This window comes from Culex quinquefasciatus, chromosome 2 (genome assembly GCF_015732765.1).
Source record: "Culex quinquefasciatus strain JHB chromosome 2, VPISU_Cqui_1.0_pri_paternal, whole genome shotgun sequence".
Classification (NCBI taxonomy): domain Eukaryota; kingdom Metazoa; phylum Arthropoda; class Insecta; order Diptera; family Culicidae; genus Culex; species Culex quinquefasciatus.
Genome location: NC_051862.1, coordinates 4,889,249 through 4,905,573, shown reverse-complemented (window position 1 = coordinate 4,905,573; position 16,325 = coordinate 4,889,249). Strand labels below are relative to the sequence as shown.

Sequence of the window (16,325 nt, the reverse complement as noted above, 5' to 3'; positions counted from 1 at the left end):
CCAAAATGACCAAAATGACAAAAATTGCCAAAATAACCGAAATGACCATGATGACCAAAAGACCAAAATGATCAAAATGACCATAATAACAAAAATTTCCAAAATGACCAAAATGAAAAAAATGCAAAATGACCAAAATTGACAAAATGATCGGAACGACCAAATTGACCAAAATGACAAAAAACGCCTAAATGACCAAAATACAAAAATTGCCAAAATGCCCAAAATGATCAAAATGACCAAAATGACAAAAAAATTCTTAAATGACCAAAATGAAAAAAAAAAAATGCAAAATAACCAAAATTGCCAAAATGATCGAAATGGCCAAATTGACAAAAATGACAAAAATTGCCAAAATGGCCAAAATGGCAAAAATTGTCAAAATGACCAAAATGATCAAAATGACCAAAATGACCAAAATAACCGAAATGACCAAAATGACCAAAAATGCCAAAATGACCAAAATGACAAAAATTGCCAAAATGGTCAAAATGGAAAAAATTGTCAAAAAGACCAAAATGATCAAAATGACCAAAATCACCAAAATAAAAAATTTTCAAAATGACAAAAATGAAAAAAAAAAACAAAATGACCAAAATTGCCAAAATGATCGAAATGACCAAATTGACCAAAATGACAAAAATTTCCAAAATGACCAAAATGCCAAAATAACCGAAATGACCATGATAACCAAAAGACCAAAATGATCAAAATGACCAAAAAACAAAAATTTCCAAAATGACCAAAATGACCAAAGTGAAAAAATGCAAAATGACCAAAATTGCCAAAATTATCCAAATGACCAAAGTGACCAAAATGACACAATTAACCCAATTGGCCCAAATGACCGAAATGACAAAAAATACCGAAATTGCCAAAATGATCGAAATGACCAAAATGAGAAAAACAACCGAAATGACCAAAATGATCAAAATGACCAAAATAACAAAAAATGCCAAAATGGCCAAAACGACCAAAATTGCCAAAATTGCCGAAATGATCAAAATGACCAAAGTGACCAAAATGAGCAAATTGACCCAATTGACCAAAAAGACCGAAATGACAAAAATACTTAAATTGCCGAAATGGCCATTATGACCAAATTGACCAAAATGACCAGAATGAACAAAATGACAAAAATTGCCAAAATTACCAAAATGATCATAATGACCAAAATAATCAAAATAACCGAAATGACCAAAACGGCAAAAAAATCAAAAATTACCAGATGACCAAATTGACCAAAATGACAAAAATTGCCAAAATGACCACAATGAAAAAAAAAGCATAATGACAAAAATTGCCAAAATGATCAAAATGACAAAAAATGCTAAATTGACCAAAATGACCAAAATAACCGAAATGACCAAAATGAACAAAATGCCAAAATGACCAAAATAAACGAAAGAAGTTTTTTGCTTTTAGGGAGATAAAAGGTCTAGGATACGCTCTGTGCAAACTTTGCGACCATTACACAGTGGTCCAGATCGCAAAATGAATTGAAAAATGGATTTTCCGAAAAAAATGATGATGTTTTGTAGCTTTGGCGTCTTTAGAAAATTTGTTGCTAATGGAAAGGGGCAACTTTTGGTTTGGTTCAAAATCAGTGTGGTTCACGATTAGCGTGATGTTATAACCCTAACTTTTCAAGAATATTTTTGGAAATTTTATTGTCGAAATTTATGTCTTCTACGACCAAATTTATAAAAGGCATCTAAGCAAATCTTCAAAAATTAGTTTTTTAAACGTAGCAATTCAGTGTAAAGTTTTAGACGTGTTGTAAGGGCCAATTCTTGAGCTCTTGAAAGATTTATTTTTTATTTTTTGACAAGTCAATTTGGACGTTAGCGTCATATATTACAAATTATTGAACATTATAAAAAATGTCAGATCAAAACAGACTATCTATTCAAATTTAGTTTTTAATTATTTTTCTTTTTCGAATGAAAGAAAATCCTTCAAGTGTCAAACCGTCTCGACCTTTAATTGCACTGCTTAACCTCATCTTCCCGCCAGATAAGCTACAAGCAAAGGGCGTCGTAAAAATCGCCAACGCCTTGCTTCCTTTTCCACCCACCCACTACTGCAATCATTCCCAGAGAGTAATATCAATCATTCGGAGCGTGAATCAAATCAAATGGATCATTAATTCCTTCCTCCGCCATTAATCTGCAACGCTGCTCGTTCGCCCACCCCCACGCCAGATTAGATCTAGAATTGATATCATCACGATTACCTAGCACAATATTAATTATATAGTTGCTCTTTTTGGCCCCACCAACCATCCTCAAATTGGCCCCATTTCAGGTCGATAAATCCAAATCCATTTCAGAGTTTGGCTTACCATTAGCTTCCGGTACAGCAGCTTTATCTCGTCCAGCGGTGGTATCGACTCGATCGTGTAGGTCAGGTTGTACCGGTCAAGATAGTTGCTGTAGGCCGGGGATAGGAAGTTTGCTGGGCCGGGCCGGCCCGACACCTCGATGTACTTTTTCGTCCGGCCGAGGGCGTTGTCTGCCACGCAACTGGAATTGGAAGAGATTGTTTTTTGCAATTAGAAACCAGTTTTATTCTAAAATAAACAAAAAATCTGAGCAACAATAAAGTTCCAGGAAAACTTCAACAATTACGTGCCAAAATGTTTGAGATGATCCCTTTGTCATCCTCCCCCCTTAGAAGAAAAGCCTCTCGATGACAATTGTCTTGTACCACACTTTTCCAAGAGCTCCCAAAGTGGCAAAATTTGAAATCCATCAGAAACGGGCTCGGCAGAAACTTTTTCAATAATTGTATCCATTCACACGGGAAACTCAAAAGCAGATTCCGCACCCAAACCAGGGGACGGGCAAATGAGTTTCGAAGGAAAAAAAATTTCTAAACGATCGATTTGGTCTGACTTTTCAGGAAAACTTTCTCGTTCTCGAAAATGTCCTCCGTTCTTCGCTTTCAGGAATAATTGACTGACGGTTTCCATACAGCAATTTTCGGCGGCAGGCATGCTGAATCATTTCCATGCTGGCAGGCAAATATCGAGTTTTCCCTAAGACTGGTAAGATAAACTTCTTAAAACAGTTACCGGCGGCGACGACGACGGTGGCAGCAAATGTCCTTTCTCGCTCTTCAAACAGCCCACCGGTACAACTTGCGTCCCACACTTTGGTTGGGCTTTGGCAAGGGTGGTGCAAAGCTGATTTTGTTGCAATTTGTTAAAATTTTGACGATTTGGATTTTTGCCTTCCTCACCTTACTGAGGAAAGGCTTTAAAATCACTCGAAAAATGAACTTCTTAATTCGACCTCGTAGATCCAGCTTCATGTATACCTATCGACTCAGAATCAAATTCTGAACAAATGTCTGTGCGTGTGTCTGGATGTGAGTCCGTGCACCGAAAAATATGCACTCGATTATCTCCGGACTGGCTGAACCGATTTGGACCGTTTTGGTCTCATTCGATCCGTCTTGGGATCCCACAAGACCCTAGTTAATATCATAACGTTTAGTAAAGTACTTCAAAAGTTATGCTTAAAAAACGATTCTGGCTAAAGTTTGAAAAATTGTAAAAAGGGTGGTTTTTGTAAGAAAACCCGTCGGATCATTTTTAGAAAGGTATTTCAAAGACCTTTCTAATGAGCCCGAAACATTGAAGATCTGATAACCCTATCAAAAGTTATGAGCACTTAAGTGTCATTTGTACACATTTCAGAGGCCGGATCTCAAATATTTTGATGAAAAAGTTGTCCGGATCTATCATGCGACCCATCGTTGGATAGGTAATCAAAAGACCTTTCCATCAAGCCCAAAAAATTGAAGATCTGATAACCCTATCAAAAGTTATGAGCACTTAAGTGTCATTTGTACACATTTCAGAGGCCGGATCTCAAATATTTTGATGAAAAAGTTGTCCGGATCTATTATGCGACCCATCGTTAGTTAGATAATTGAAAGACCTTTTTAATGTGCCCGAAACATTAATGATCTAATAACCCCATCAAAAGTTATAAGAACTTAAGTGTTATTTGTACACATTTTTGAAGCCGGATCTCAGATATTTTGATAAAGATTAGGTCCGGGTCAATCATGCAACCCATCCTTGGGTGCGTAATCAAAAGACCTTCTCAAGTTTCCTTTTATTTCTTCGTTGGGCCGAAATCACCATCTAACCACACCATACCATAATTTGGCAACGGGACGGCAATTTCTCCAAGAATCTTTGGTGTCAATAAAACAAACGATATAAATTTTCACACATTTACTTGTATATTTACACACTTTGCATTTTTATTCATTTTCCTACTCGAATGTCCTTCCCTTTTCCTCCTCCTTCTTTACCCCATCGCAGCTCCACCACATTCATGCCCATCGTGGTGCTCCAGCAGCTGCACATCCTCCGGGACCCAGGGAAAAACAATCTTCTTCGCAGATTAATGCGGCCTCCCCGCACAAACATCTCGTCCCGCACCTTCTTCTTCAAATGAATCTGCGTCAAGTACTCCTTGCCATCGGTCGTGTAAATCACCTCCAGCAGGCCCTTCTCAACCAGCAGAGCGACTACTTCGACGTAATTCCGACAACCTGTCCGAGAAGAAATGGAAAGTAAAGTGACACATCTTCCAGCAAAAATCGCAAGAACCTACCTTTGGAAGCTGGTCGTCAGCTGGGCATTCTGAAAGTCGGAAGCGAGCCGCTCGATTTCGTCCCAATCGGAAGTCATCATGGACGAGAGGTTTCGCTTCGGTCAAAACTATAAAATTCACAGGACCAGCTGCTGAAATCGCACAGACGGAAAAAAAGCTCCAAACAAAGCTCCAAATCACACGAAGACGATGGCAAAACAAAAAGGGCAAAACAAAAGATCTGTCAAACAGGGTAGTAACATTTTTTGGTCGAAAACTTTTCGAAGAAAATTTAATACATAGGGGAAGGTGGGGCAAGACGACCATATGGGGCAAGAAGAACAACCGCTCGTACGGCCGTAATTTTTTTTACAATTTTTATATTTCCAGTATGAGGAATTGTTGCCAGCAATGCAATTAGTTGATTCTACCGCCAAAACGACGTAAACGCCACGGAACAGAAGATTGAATGGGTTTTTTTAAACCGTCGTTTACTTTCATTATTTGGAATGCACATAATATGGCTAAGAGTTTGTTTTTTGTCATTTAGGGGAACAGCATTTAACTCCAACGTACCTCTAATATTAAACCATGAAAATGCTGGTGTAGAGGGTTGCCATTTTCTACAAATGATGTCTTTGTCAAAAAGTGTGACAAAAAGTCTGCAGTTTTTTTTAAATCGGATTTTATTTAATATCGGACGAAATTACTATATCTAGATTTTTAAGCGAAAATTGCATTACAATAGGTACACGCCCGAAATGTCAAAATCCAACATTAGAAACAAAATGTGGCTGTCAAGTCACTGCACACTTTGTTTGTAATGTTGGTACCACTGCACAGTGGTCCGAAACCGAAATCTAGCGTGACAAAATTGATACCGGCCACACGTTAAGATTTAGAGCTTTGGTGTCTTCGAGACAAATGATCAGGGTCAATAGGGGCATCTTTTGGTATGGTGGGCATTAGGGTGGTCCAAATTTTAGGGTGGTTCAGAATTTTTATTTTGGCGGGATGACGAGATAGCGCTTTGGTGTCTTCAGAAAAGTAGTAGAGAACATCATTCTGAGCAACTTTGCTGAAGAGCTTAAAGCTCTATCTTCAAACGGGAAGTTTCTAGAGCCATTTTTGTAATTTAGGTTGAAGTGTTTATAAAAAAATGAGTTTTTTGAATTTATCAACTCAGGCTTGTGTCGTAGCGAGTTGGTGACTTCTAGACATTTTAGAGCTTATCAAAACACACATTTATCTTCCAAGAGAGCAAAAATCGGACCTTCAAAACGAAAGTTATAGCCAAAATACGACGAAAAAGCCGCCATTTTGAAATGTGAATAACTCGAAAAGGTGGTAGAGTTTGACCTCGCTCTTAGAAGCATCTGAAAGTACACATTTTAGAGTACATTTGCTGAAAATATCTCGGAGGTCTTTTTTGTTTAACTTATTTAATCTTAATTTGAATAATTTGAAAATGAGCATTTTTTAATCGTTTTTTGCCCATAACTTTTGACAGAATTGACCAAAATTCATTTTTCAGGAAAAAAAAATGTTCATTTTGACAAGCTCTACAATTGTCTAGAAGGGCTCAAAAATGTACAAAATGATCTAGTGGTTGTAAAAGAAGAAACAAGTTTTGGCTGAAATATTTCAGGTATAAATTTAATTATTTTGTTGATTCCTGAAATATTTCAGCCAAAACTTGTTCTTTCAGATGCTTCTAAGAGCGAGGTCAAACTCTACCACCTTTTCGAGTTATTCATATTTCAAAATGGCGTCTTTTTCGTCGTATTTTGGCTATAACTTTCGTTTTAAAGGTCCGATTTTTGATCTCTTGGAAGATAAATGTGTGTTTTGATAAGCTCTACAAATGTCTAGAAGACACCAACTCGCTACGACACAAGCCTGAGTTGATAAATTCAAAAAACTATTTTTTTCATAAACACTTCAACCTAAATTTCAAAAATGGCTCTAGAAACTTCCCGTTTAAAGATAGAGCTTTAAGCTCTTCAGCAAAGTTGCTCAGAATGATGTTCTCTACTACTTTTCTGAAGACACCAAAGTGCTATCTCATCATCCCGCCAAAATAAAAATTCTGAACCACCCTAAAATTTGGACCACCCTAATGCCCACCATACCAAAAGATGCCCCTATTGACCCTGATCATTTGTCCCGAAGACATCAAAGCTCTAAATCTTAACGTGTGGCCGTTATCAATTTTGTCACGCTAGATTTCGGTTTCGGACCACTGTGCACTGGGAAATTTTTCGGGCGTGCATCAATCGTAACGCCATTTTCGCTTAAAAATCTGGATATATCAGAGGAAGGCACCAACCACCTAAAGGTGGATTAAGTAACGTTTTACTAATAATTTAACAAAAAAAATGTTCAAATGGGTTAACGCTAGGGCGTCCAATTTTCCCGGGTTTTGAATTTCCCGGGAAACGGGAAAAATATTTTTCAAATCCCGGGAAATTTTTTGAACAGTAATAAAATCTATGTTTTCATTAAATTTGTTATGTTTTTAAAGCTTACAATCATAGAATTAGCTCAATACTGTTAATTGGTGATAATCTTTACTTCAATCTGAACAAGAACAGCAGTTTTTAGGTATACCCAGAACTGGACATCGGCATACAAGAGGATAAAGAACACGATTCGGTAGTAAAATGGTACTGTGTGCGGACAGAGAGGATAAATCCCGAAATTACCGAGAGTACTTTACTTATGGGTTCATCTTCAAAAAAAGTTCATCTATCAAAAAAAAAGTACCGGTACCGAGACTCGAAGCCAAGACCTTCGGCATATTGAACCGTGCCTTTGCCGATTGGGCCACTATGGTTCGGTGACTAAGTTGCGGTCATTTGTCCATATAAGCCACTGAATAGGATGAACTGTTCCAATGAACGAATGAACATGCGAGAGGACTATACTCTCGCAAAATAGCACTTTCCTCACGTTTCTTTTCGTGAGGACTATCCCCTCGTTCTTTAACTTTGGGTGTAGTTTCCGCGTAGTGCAGTAGTGCGCGCTTGTTGTGCCTCGATACGGCTCCGCGAAAGTATCCTCAAAACCACGGTTACTCGGTTTTATCGCGACCCAAAGTGATACTAATCAACGCGGGAAGGTGCCGGGAATCAGTGCAGTGAATTATATTTCCCCTGCGACCGGTGGCGGAGCAGAAAAAGTGAAGATTATTCTGCTGCACAGCGGCGGCATCGTGGGAAGAAACAAAGGAAGCAAAACAAGTGATCGGTCGTGGCCTGGGCTAGTGTTTCGCTACGGGTGACGACACGCACACCATTAAAGGTCGATCGCGGTGTGTCGAGAGTGCAATTTTTTTTGAGAAAAAAAGTGGTAAAAGTTTTTGAAATTGTTGAAAATTTAGAAAGTGATTTCGGTAGCGCAAAAGCACACAAGCACAAAGCAGTGTATTTATGTTTTGCTGCTACGTTCTCTTCCGGATATGAAGACCGTTAGGCTTCGAGACAAAAGCCCCCGTTACGGTATCGAGAGAAAACCGGAGCTAAGTCTCGGTAGCTCGTAGGCGACCTCGTCGCCCCGAGGCTAGGTAGCGCGGCCCTGATAAGGCTGCCTACCGAAAAAGAGGATCGCGAATGGCAAGAAGATTGGAAATCCGGAGCAAACGGCAGAAGCCTATTAAAAGCAGATCACCGATTGGCGACTCGGTTCTTGGAACTGCAGATCCCTGAACTTTTGGTTTTCCAGTTCGCATTGGCGAATGAGTTGCAACCTCGCAACTTCGATGTTGTGGCACTGCAGGAGGTGTGCTTGGAGGAGGAGCAGGTGCTCGACTGGCCAGGTCGGCAGACCGATTCCCGTTTTTCTGAGCGGCGGCAAGGACAAGAAGCTGGGTACCGGCTTTATTGTGCGGGGCAAGATGCAGGATCGCGTGTTCGGCTTCACGGCGATCAGCGAGCGGATGTGCAAGTTGAGGATAAGAGGCCGTTTCTTCAACTACAGCATAATCAACGTGCACTGCCCCCACGAGGAAAAGTCCGATGATGAAAAGGAAGCATTCTACGCGACGCTGGAGGAGGTGTATGACGGCTGTCCGCGGCAGGATGTGAAAGTCATCATTGGGGATATGAACGCTCGGTTTGGGAGGGAGGAAATGTATCGGCCGACAATAGGCCCAGAAAGCCTGCACTCGGTCACGAACGACAACGGCCAACGCTGCATTGACTTTGCAGCCTCCCGAGGAATGGTGGTCAGGAGCACCTACTTCCCTCGCAAGGACATCCACAAAGCCACCTGGACATCACCTGACCAACGGACGAAAACGCAAATCGACCACGTCCTGATCGACGGCCGATTCTTCTCGGACGTAACGCACGTGCGCACCTTTCGCGGTGCGAATATTGACTCGGACCACTACCTAGTTGGAGTTGACATGCGCTCAAAGCTGTCGACGGTGTTTAACCAACGCCGGAGCCGGCGGGCCCCTCCGTTCAACACCGCGTGTCTTCAGAACGGAGAAGTGGCCCACAGGTACGCGCAGCAGCTGGAAGCGAATCTGCCAGGTGAGGAGGAACTTGGCGCAGCCTCGCTCGAAGATGGTTGGAGTCGCATACGCTCAGCCATCGGCAGTGCAGCGGAAGCCACACTGGGTAGTGCGATCCGAGTCAGCCGAAACGATTGGTACGACGACGAGTGCCAACGGATTACCGCCGAGAAGAAGGCAGCTTACGACAGGAAGCTGCACAAGGCGACGAGAGGGAACGTGGAACGATACAGGCAGGCTCGGAATCGGCAGGTCGCGGTCTTTAAGCTCAAAAAGCGCCAGCAGAAGACCGGGATTGCGCAGAAATGGAGCAGCTATTCCGAGCTAACGAGTCGCGGAAGTTTTACGAGAAGGTGAACCGGTCCCGCAAAGGCTTCGTGCCGCGAGCCGATGTATGCAGGGACAACGAGGGGAACTTGATCGTGAACAAAAGCGAGGTGTTGGACAGGTGGAAGCAGTACTTCAACGAGCACCTTAACGGCGATGAAGCGGACGGAGACGGCGTTGGAGTCAACCTTGGAGCGCCCGCAGCTGATGAACAGTTCCCGGCGCCTGATCTAGAAACGGTGAAGAGGAGATCAGGAAGCTGAAGAACAACAGAGCTGCCGGCAAGGATCGGTTACCCGGTGAGCTCTTCAAATATGGAGGAGAGAAACTGGCGAGGGCGCTTCACTGTGTGATCTCCAAGATCTGGGAGGAGGAGAAGCTACCGGAGGAGTGGATGGATGGTGTCGTGTGCCCCATCTACAAAAAGGGCGATAAGCTGGACTGCGGCAACTACCGCGGCATCACGCTTATCAACGCGGCCTACAAAATCCTCTCCCAGATCCTCTGCCGTCAGCTGTCACCCCATGCAAGGAGGTTCGTGGGGCCCTACCAAGCGGGCTTCACTGGCGCGCGCGCCACCACGGACCAAATATTTTGTCTCCGACAGATCCTCGAGAAATGTCGTGAGTACAACGTGCCCACACATCACATCTTTATCGACTTCAAGGCGGCCTATGATACAGTCGACCGCGAGCAGCTATGGCAGATTATGCACGAGAACGGGTTTCCGCCTAAACTGACTCGACTGATCAAGGCTACCTTGGATGGTGTGATGTGTCACGTGCGTGTTTCGGGGGATTTAGCGGAACCCTTTGGATCACGCCGAGGGCTGCGGCAAGGTGATGGCCTATCCTGTGCGCTATTTAACATCGTCCTTGAGGGCATTATTCGAAGGGCGGGCATTGACACGAGTGGCACGATCATGAACAGATCCTACCAGCTGCTTGCTTTTGCCGATGACATCGACATTGTGGCAAGAAACCTGGAGACGGTGAAGGATGTCTACACCCGACTGAAGGTACAAGCAAGGCGTGTAGGACTTGGCATGAATACGACGAAGACGAAGTACATGAGAGGAAGGGGTTCGAAGGACGTTGGCCCCCATGTCTCACCCTCTAGCTGTGGATGATGATGAGTTGGAGGAGGTGAGCGAGTTCGTGTACTTGGGATCGCTGGTAACCGCCGACAACGACACCAGCAAAGAGATCCGGACTCGTATTTTTGCCGGGAATCGTGCGTACTTCGGATTACGGAAGACTCTCACATCAGATCGAGTGCAACGCCGCACGAAGCTGACGATGTACAAAACACTGATTAGACCGGTAGTCCTCTATGGCCACGAGACTTGGACGATGCGGCAGGAGGACGAACGAGCCCTTGGAGTTTTCGAACGGAAGGTGCTACGAACGATCTACGGTGGAGTGCAGGTGTCTGACGGAGTGTGGCGAAGACGCATGAACCACGAACTGCACGCGTTTCTTGAAGAACCGACCATCGCCACCCAGGCGAAGATCGGGAGGCTCAGGTGGGCCGGCCATGTCGCCCGAATGGACGAGAGCCAGCCTGTCAGACTGCTTTTGACCGCGCTGAACCAGCTGGCGGAACAGGCAGAAGAGCAGGAAACCGCGCGCACGGTGGGGAGATCAAGTGAATGGTGATATCCGGAAGATCTGTAACCTGGGAAATTGGAGAGTAGCAGCTCAAGATCGAGAAAGATGGAAGCGTCTTCTTGCTACAGCACGCGTACCTGGTGCGCTATGCTGATTGGTATGGTATGGTATGTAGTTTAAAAAATATTAAAATGTTTGTTTATTGTTCTTTGTTATGCTTTGGATTTTTAATGAATCATAATTTTTAATCCAATGTGATTCAAATTATTTCATATTAATAATCAAAAAATTCTTATTAATATATTTCTTTAATTTTTTATATGAAATGACAACAAAAGCTAAACAAATTTCATTGAAACTGTAAAAAACAAGAAACGATAACAAATAAAATGAATCCATCCAATGTAAAATTTTAGAAAAGTTTAGAATTTCATGTATTATATAAAACATATTTTACAAACTATCTTTAAGTCACTACCGCCAACTGGGGGAAAACGGGACTGCAGTCTGAATAGGTACAGGATTTTTTAGAGCAATAAATTTGAAAATTTGTGTACTAATTGTTATGTTTAATAAAAAAATATCAGAACATTATGCTGTCTTAATTTGTTACTATTGTCCTAAATTGCTCCAGATGCCGATGTTAAATGAAAAATAATAAAATATGTTTTTTTTTCAAGTTTAAAATCATCATTAAACGTAAATATTTAAAAAATAAATAAAATTTAATGAAAAATATTTAAACGTGGATCCATAAACTAAAATTTTATTAATGTTTCCTTATAAGCCAAATTAATGTTGATATATGCCGAATACAAATTTGCAAATGCTTTAAAAATGTTATCGACTACTAAGTATTCAACTGCTCATCTATTTCCACAACCAAATCTGAGTTTCCTGACCAAAAAATGATTTTTTTTTTCAATTTCGGGAATTCCCGGGACAAAATATAAAAAAATCCCGGGATTCGGGAATTCCCGGTTTAGGCAAAATCCCGGGATTTTTGTCCCGGGAATTCCCGGGATGGACGCACTAGTTAACGCAAAGCTACAAATAATATTGTGAATTGTAAATTGTAAATTGTAAATTGTAAATTGTAAATTGTAAATTGTAGATTGTAAATTGTAAATTGTAAAATTGTAAATTGTAAATTGTAAATTGTAAATTGTAAATTGTAAATTGTAAATTGTAAATTGTAAATTGTAAATTGTAAATTGTAAATTGTAAATTATAAATTATAAATTGTAAATTATAAATTGTAAATTATAAATTGTAAATTGTAAATTATAAATTATAAATTATAAATTATAAATTATAAATTGTAAATTGTAAATTGTAAATTGTAAATTGTAAATTGTAAATTGTAAATTGTAAATTGTAAATTGTAAATTGTAAATTGTAAATTGTAAATTGTAAATTGTAAATTGTAAATTGTAAATTGTAAATTTTAAATTTTAAATTGTAAATTGTAAATTGTAAATTGTAAATTGTAAATTGTAAATTGTAAATTGTTAATTGTAAATTGTAAATTGTAAATTGTAAATTGTAAATTGTAAATTGTAAATTGTAAATTGTAAATTGTAAATTGTAAATTGTAAATTGTAAATTGTAAATTGTAAATTATAAATTATAAATTATAAATTATTAATTATAAATTATAAATTGTAAATTATAAATTGTAAATTGTAAATTGTAAATTATAAATTATAAATTGTAAATTATAAATTGTAAATTGTAAATTGTAAATTGTAAATTGTAAATTGTAAATTATAAATTATAAATTGTAAATTATAAATTGTAAATTATAAATTGTAAATTATAAATTATAAATTATAAATTATAAATTATAAATTGTAAATTATAAATTATAAATTAAATTATAAATTGTAAATTATAAATTGTAAATTGTAAATTGTAAATTGTAAATTATAAATTATAAATTGTAAATTGTAAATTATAAATTGTAAATTGTAAATTGTAAATTATAAATTATAAATTATAAATTGTAAATTATAAATTATAAATTATAAATTATAAATTATAAATTGTAAATTGTAAATTATAAATTATAAATTGTAAATTATAAATTGTAAATTATAAATTGTAAATTATAAATTGTAAATTGTAAATTATAAATTATAAATTGTAAATTATAAATTGTAAATTATAAATTATAAATTGTAAATTGTAAATTGTAAATTGTAAATTGTAAATTGTAAATTATAAATTATAAATTGTAAATTATAAATTGTAAATTGTAAATTGTAAATTGTAAATTGTAAATTGTAAATTGTAAATTGTAAATTATAAATTGTAAATTGTAAATTGTAAATTGTAAATTGTAAATTGTAAATTATAAATTGTAAATTGTAAATTATAAATTATAAATTGTAAATTGTAAATTATAAATTGTAAATTGTAAATTGTAAATTATAAATTATAAATTGTAAATTGTAAATTATAAATTGTAAATTGTAAATTATAAATTGTAAATTATAAATTATAAATTATAAATTGTAAATTGTAAATTGTAAATTATAAATTGTAAATTATAAATTGTAAATTGTAAATTATAAATTGTAAATTATAAATTATAAATTGTAAATTATAAATTATAAATTATAAATTGTAAATTGTAAATTGTAAATTGTAAATTGTAAATTATAAATTGTAAATTATAAATTGTAAATTGTAAATTATAAATTGTAAATTATAAATTGTAAATTGTAAATTGTAAATTGTAAATTGTAAATTGTAAATTGTAAATTATAAATTGTAAATTATAAATTATAAATTATAAATTGTAAATTGTAAATTGTAAATTGTAAATTATAAATTGTAAATTATAAATTGTAAATTATAAATTATAAATTGTAAATTGTAAATTATAAATTATAAATTGTAAATTGTAAATTGTAAATTATAAATTGTAAATTATAAATTGTAAATTGTAAATTGTAAATTGTAAATTATAAATTATAAATTGTAAATTATAAATTGTAAATTGTAAATTATAAATTGTAAATTATAAATTATAAATTATAAATTATAAATTGTAAATTATAAATTGTAAATTATAAATTGTAAATTGTAAATTATAAATTATAAATTATAAATTGTAAATTATAAATTATAAATTATAAATTATAAATTGTAAATTATAAATTATAAATTATAAATTATAAATTATAAATTATAAATTATAAATTATAAATTATAAATTGTAAATTGTAAATTGTAAATTGTAAATTATAAATTGTAAATTATAAATTGTAAATTATAAATTGTAAATTATAAATTGTAAATTATAAATTGTAAATTGTAAATTGTAAATTGTAAATTGTAAATTATAAATTATAAATTATAAATTATAAATTATAAATTGTAAATTGTAAATTATAAATTATAAATTGTAAATTGTAAATTATAAATTATAAATTGTAAATTATAAATTATAAATTATAAATTGTAAATTGTAAATTATAAATTATAAATTGTAAATTGTAAATTATAAATTATAAATTATAAATTATAAATTGTAAATTATAAATTGTAAATTGTAAATTATAAATTATAAATTGTAAATTATAAATTATAAATTATAAATTGTAAATTATAAATTATAAATTATAAATTATAAATTGTAAATTATAAATTGTAAATTGTAAATTGTAAATTATAAATTGTAAATTGTAAATTGTAAATTGTAAATTGTAAATTGTAAATTATAAATTGTAAATTGTAAATTGTAAATTGTAAATTGTAAATTATAAATTTAAATTATAAATTATAAATTGTAAATTATAAATTGTAAATTGTAAATTGTAAATTATAAATTATAAATTATAAATTGTAAATTGTAAATTATAAATTATAAATTATAAATTATAAATTGTAAATTGTAAATTATAAATTATAAATTATAAATTGTAAATTGTAAATTGTAAATTATAAATTGTAAATTGTAAATTATAAATTATAAATTGTAAATTATAAATTGTAAATTGTAAATTATAAATTGTAAATTGTAAATTGTAAATTATAAATTGTAAATTGTAAATTGTAAATTGTAAATTATAAATTATAAATTATAAATTGTAAATTATAAATTGTAAATTATAAATTGTAAATTGTAAATTATAAATTATAAATTGTAAATTATAAATTATAAATTATAAATTGTAAATTATAAATTGTAAATTATAAATTATAAATTGTAAATTATAAATTATAAATTGTAAATTATAAATTATAAATTATAAATTGTAAATTGTAAATTGTAAATTGTAAATTGTAAATTATAAATTGTAAATTGTAAATTGTAAATTGTAAATTATAAATTATAAATTATAAATTATAAATTGTAAATTGTAAATTGTAAATTATAAATTGTAAATTATAAATTGTAAATTGTAAATTGTAAATTATAAATTATAAATTGTAAATTGTAAATTGTAAATTGTAAATTGTAAATTGTAAATTGTAAATTGTAAATTGTAAATTATAAATTGTAAATTGTAAATTATAAATTGTAAATTGTAAATTATAAATTGTAAATTATAAATTGTAAATTATAAATTGTAAATTGTAAATTGTAAATTGTAAATTGTAAATTATAAATTATAAATTGTAAATTATAAATTGTAAATTATAAATTGTAAATTGTAAATTGTAAATTGTAAATTGTAAATTATAAATTGTAAATTGTAAATTATAAATTGTAAATTATAAATTGTAAATTGTAAATTGTAAATTGTAAATTGTAAATTGTAAATTATAAATTATAAATTATAAATTGTAAATTGTAAATTGTAAATTGTAAATTATAAATTGTAAATTGTAAATTGTAAATTGTAAATTGTAAATTATAAATTGTAAATTGTAAATTGTAAATTATAAATTGTAAATTATAAATTATAAATTATAAATTGTAAATTGTAAATTATAAATTGTAAATTATAAATTGTAAATTGTAAATTATAAATTGTAAATTGTAAATTGTAAATTGTAAATTGTAAATTGTAAATTGTAAATTGTAAATTGTAAATTGTAAATTGTAAATTATAAATTGTAAATTGTAAATTGTAAATTGTAAATTGTAAATTGTAAATTGTAAATTGTAAATTGTAAATTGTAAATTGTAAATTGTAAATTGTAAATTGTAAATTGTAAATTATAAATTGTAAATTGTAAATTGTAAATTGTAAATTGTAAATTGTAAATTGTAAATTGTAAATTGTAAATTGTAAATTGTAA

The 16,325-nt window shown here is 33.3% G+C and overlaps 1 protein-coding gene across 1 annotated transcript in view; it reads right to left on the bottom strand.

The window, feature by feature from the left end:
* Positions 1–16,325, bottom strand: part of LOC6050613 (limbic system-associated membrane protein) — a 171,884-nt gene that overhangs the window by 17,703 nt on the left and 137,856 nt on the right. The window contains exon 9 of the mRNA XM_038254302.1: positions 2,345–2,525. Within this exon, the coding sequence (XP_038110230.1) occupies positions 2,345–2,525 (181 nt within the window). The remainder of the gene's footprint in view (positions 1–2,344; positions 2,526–16,325) is intronic.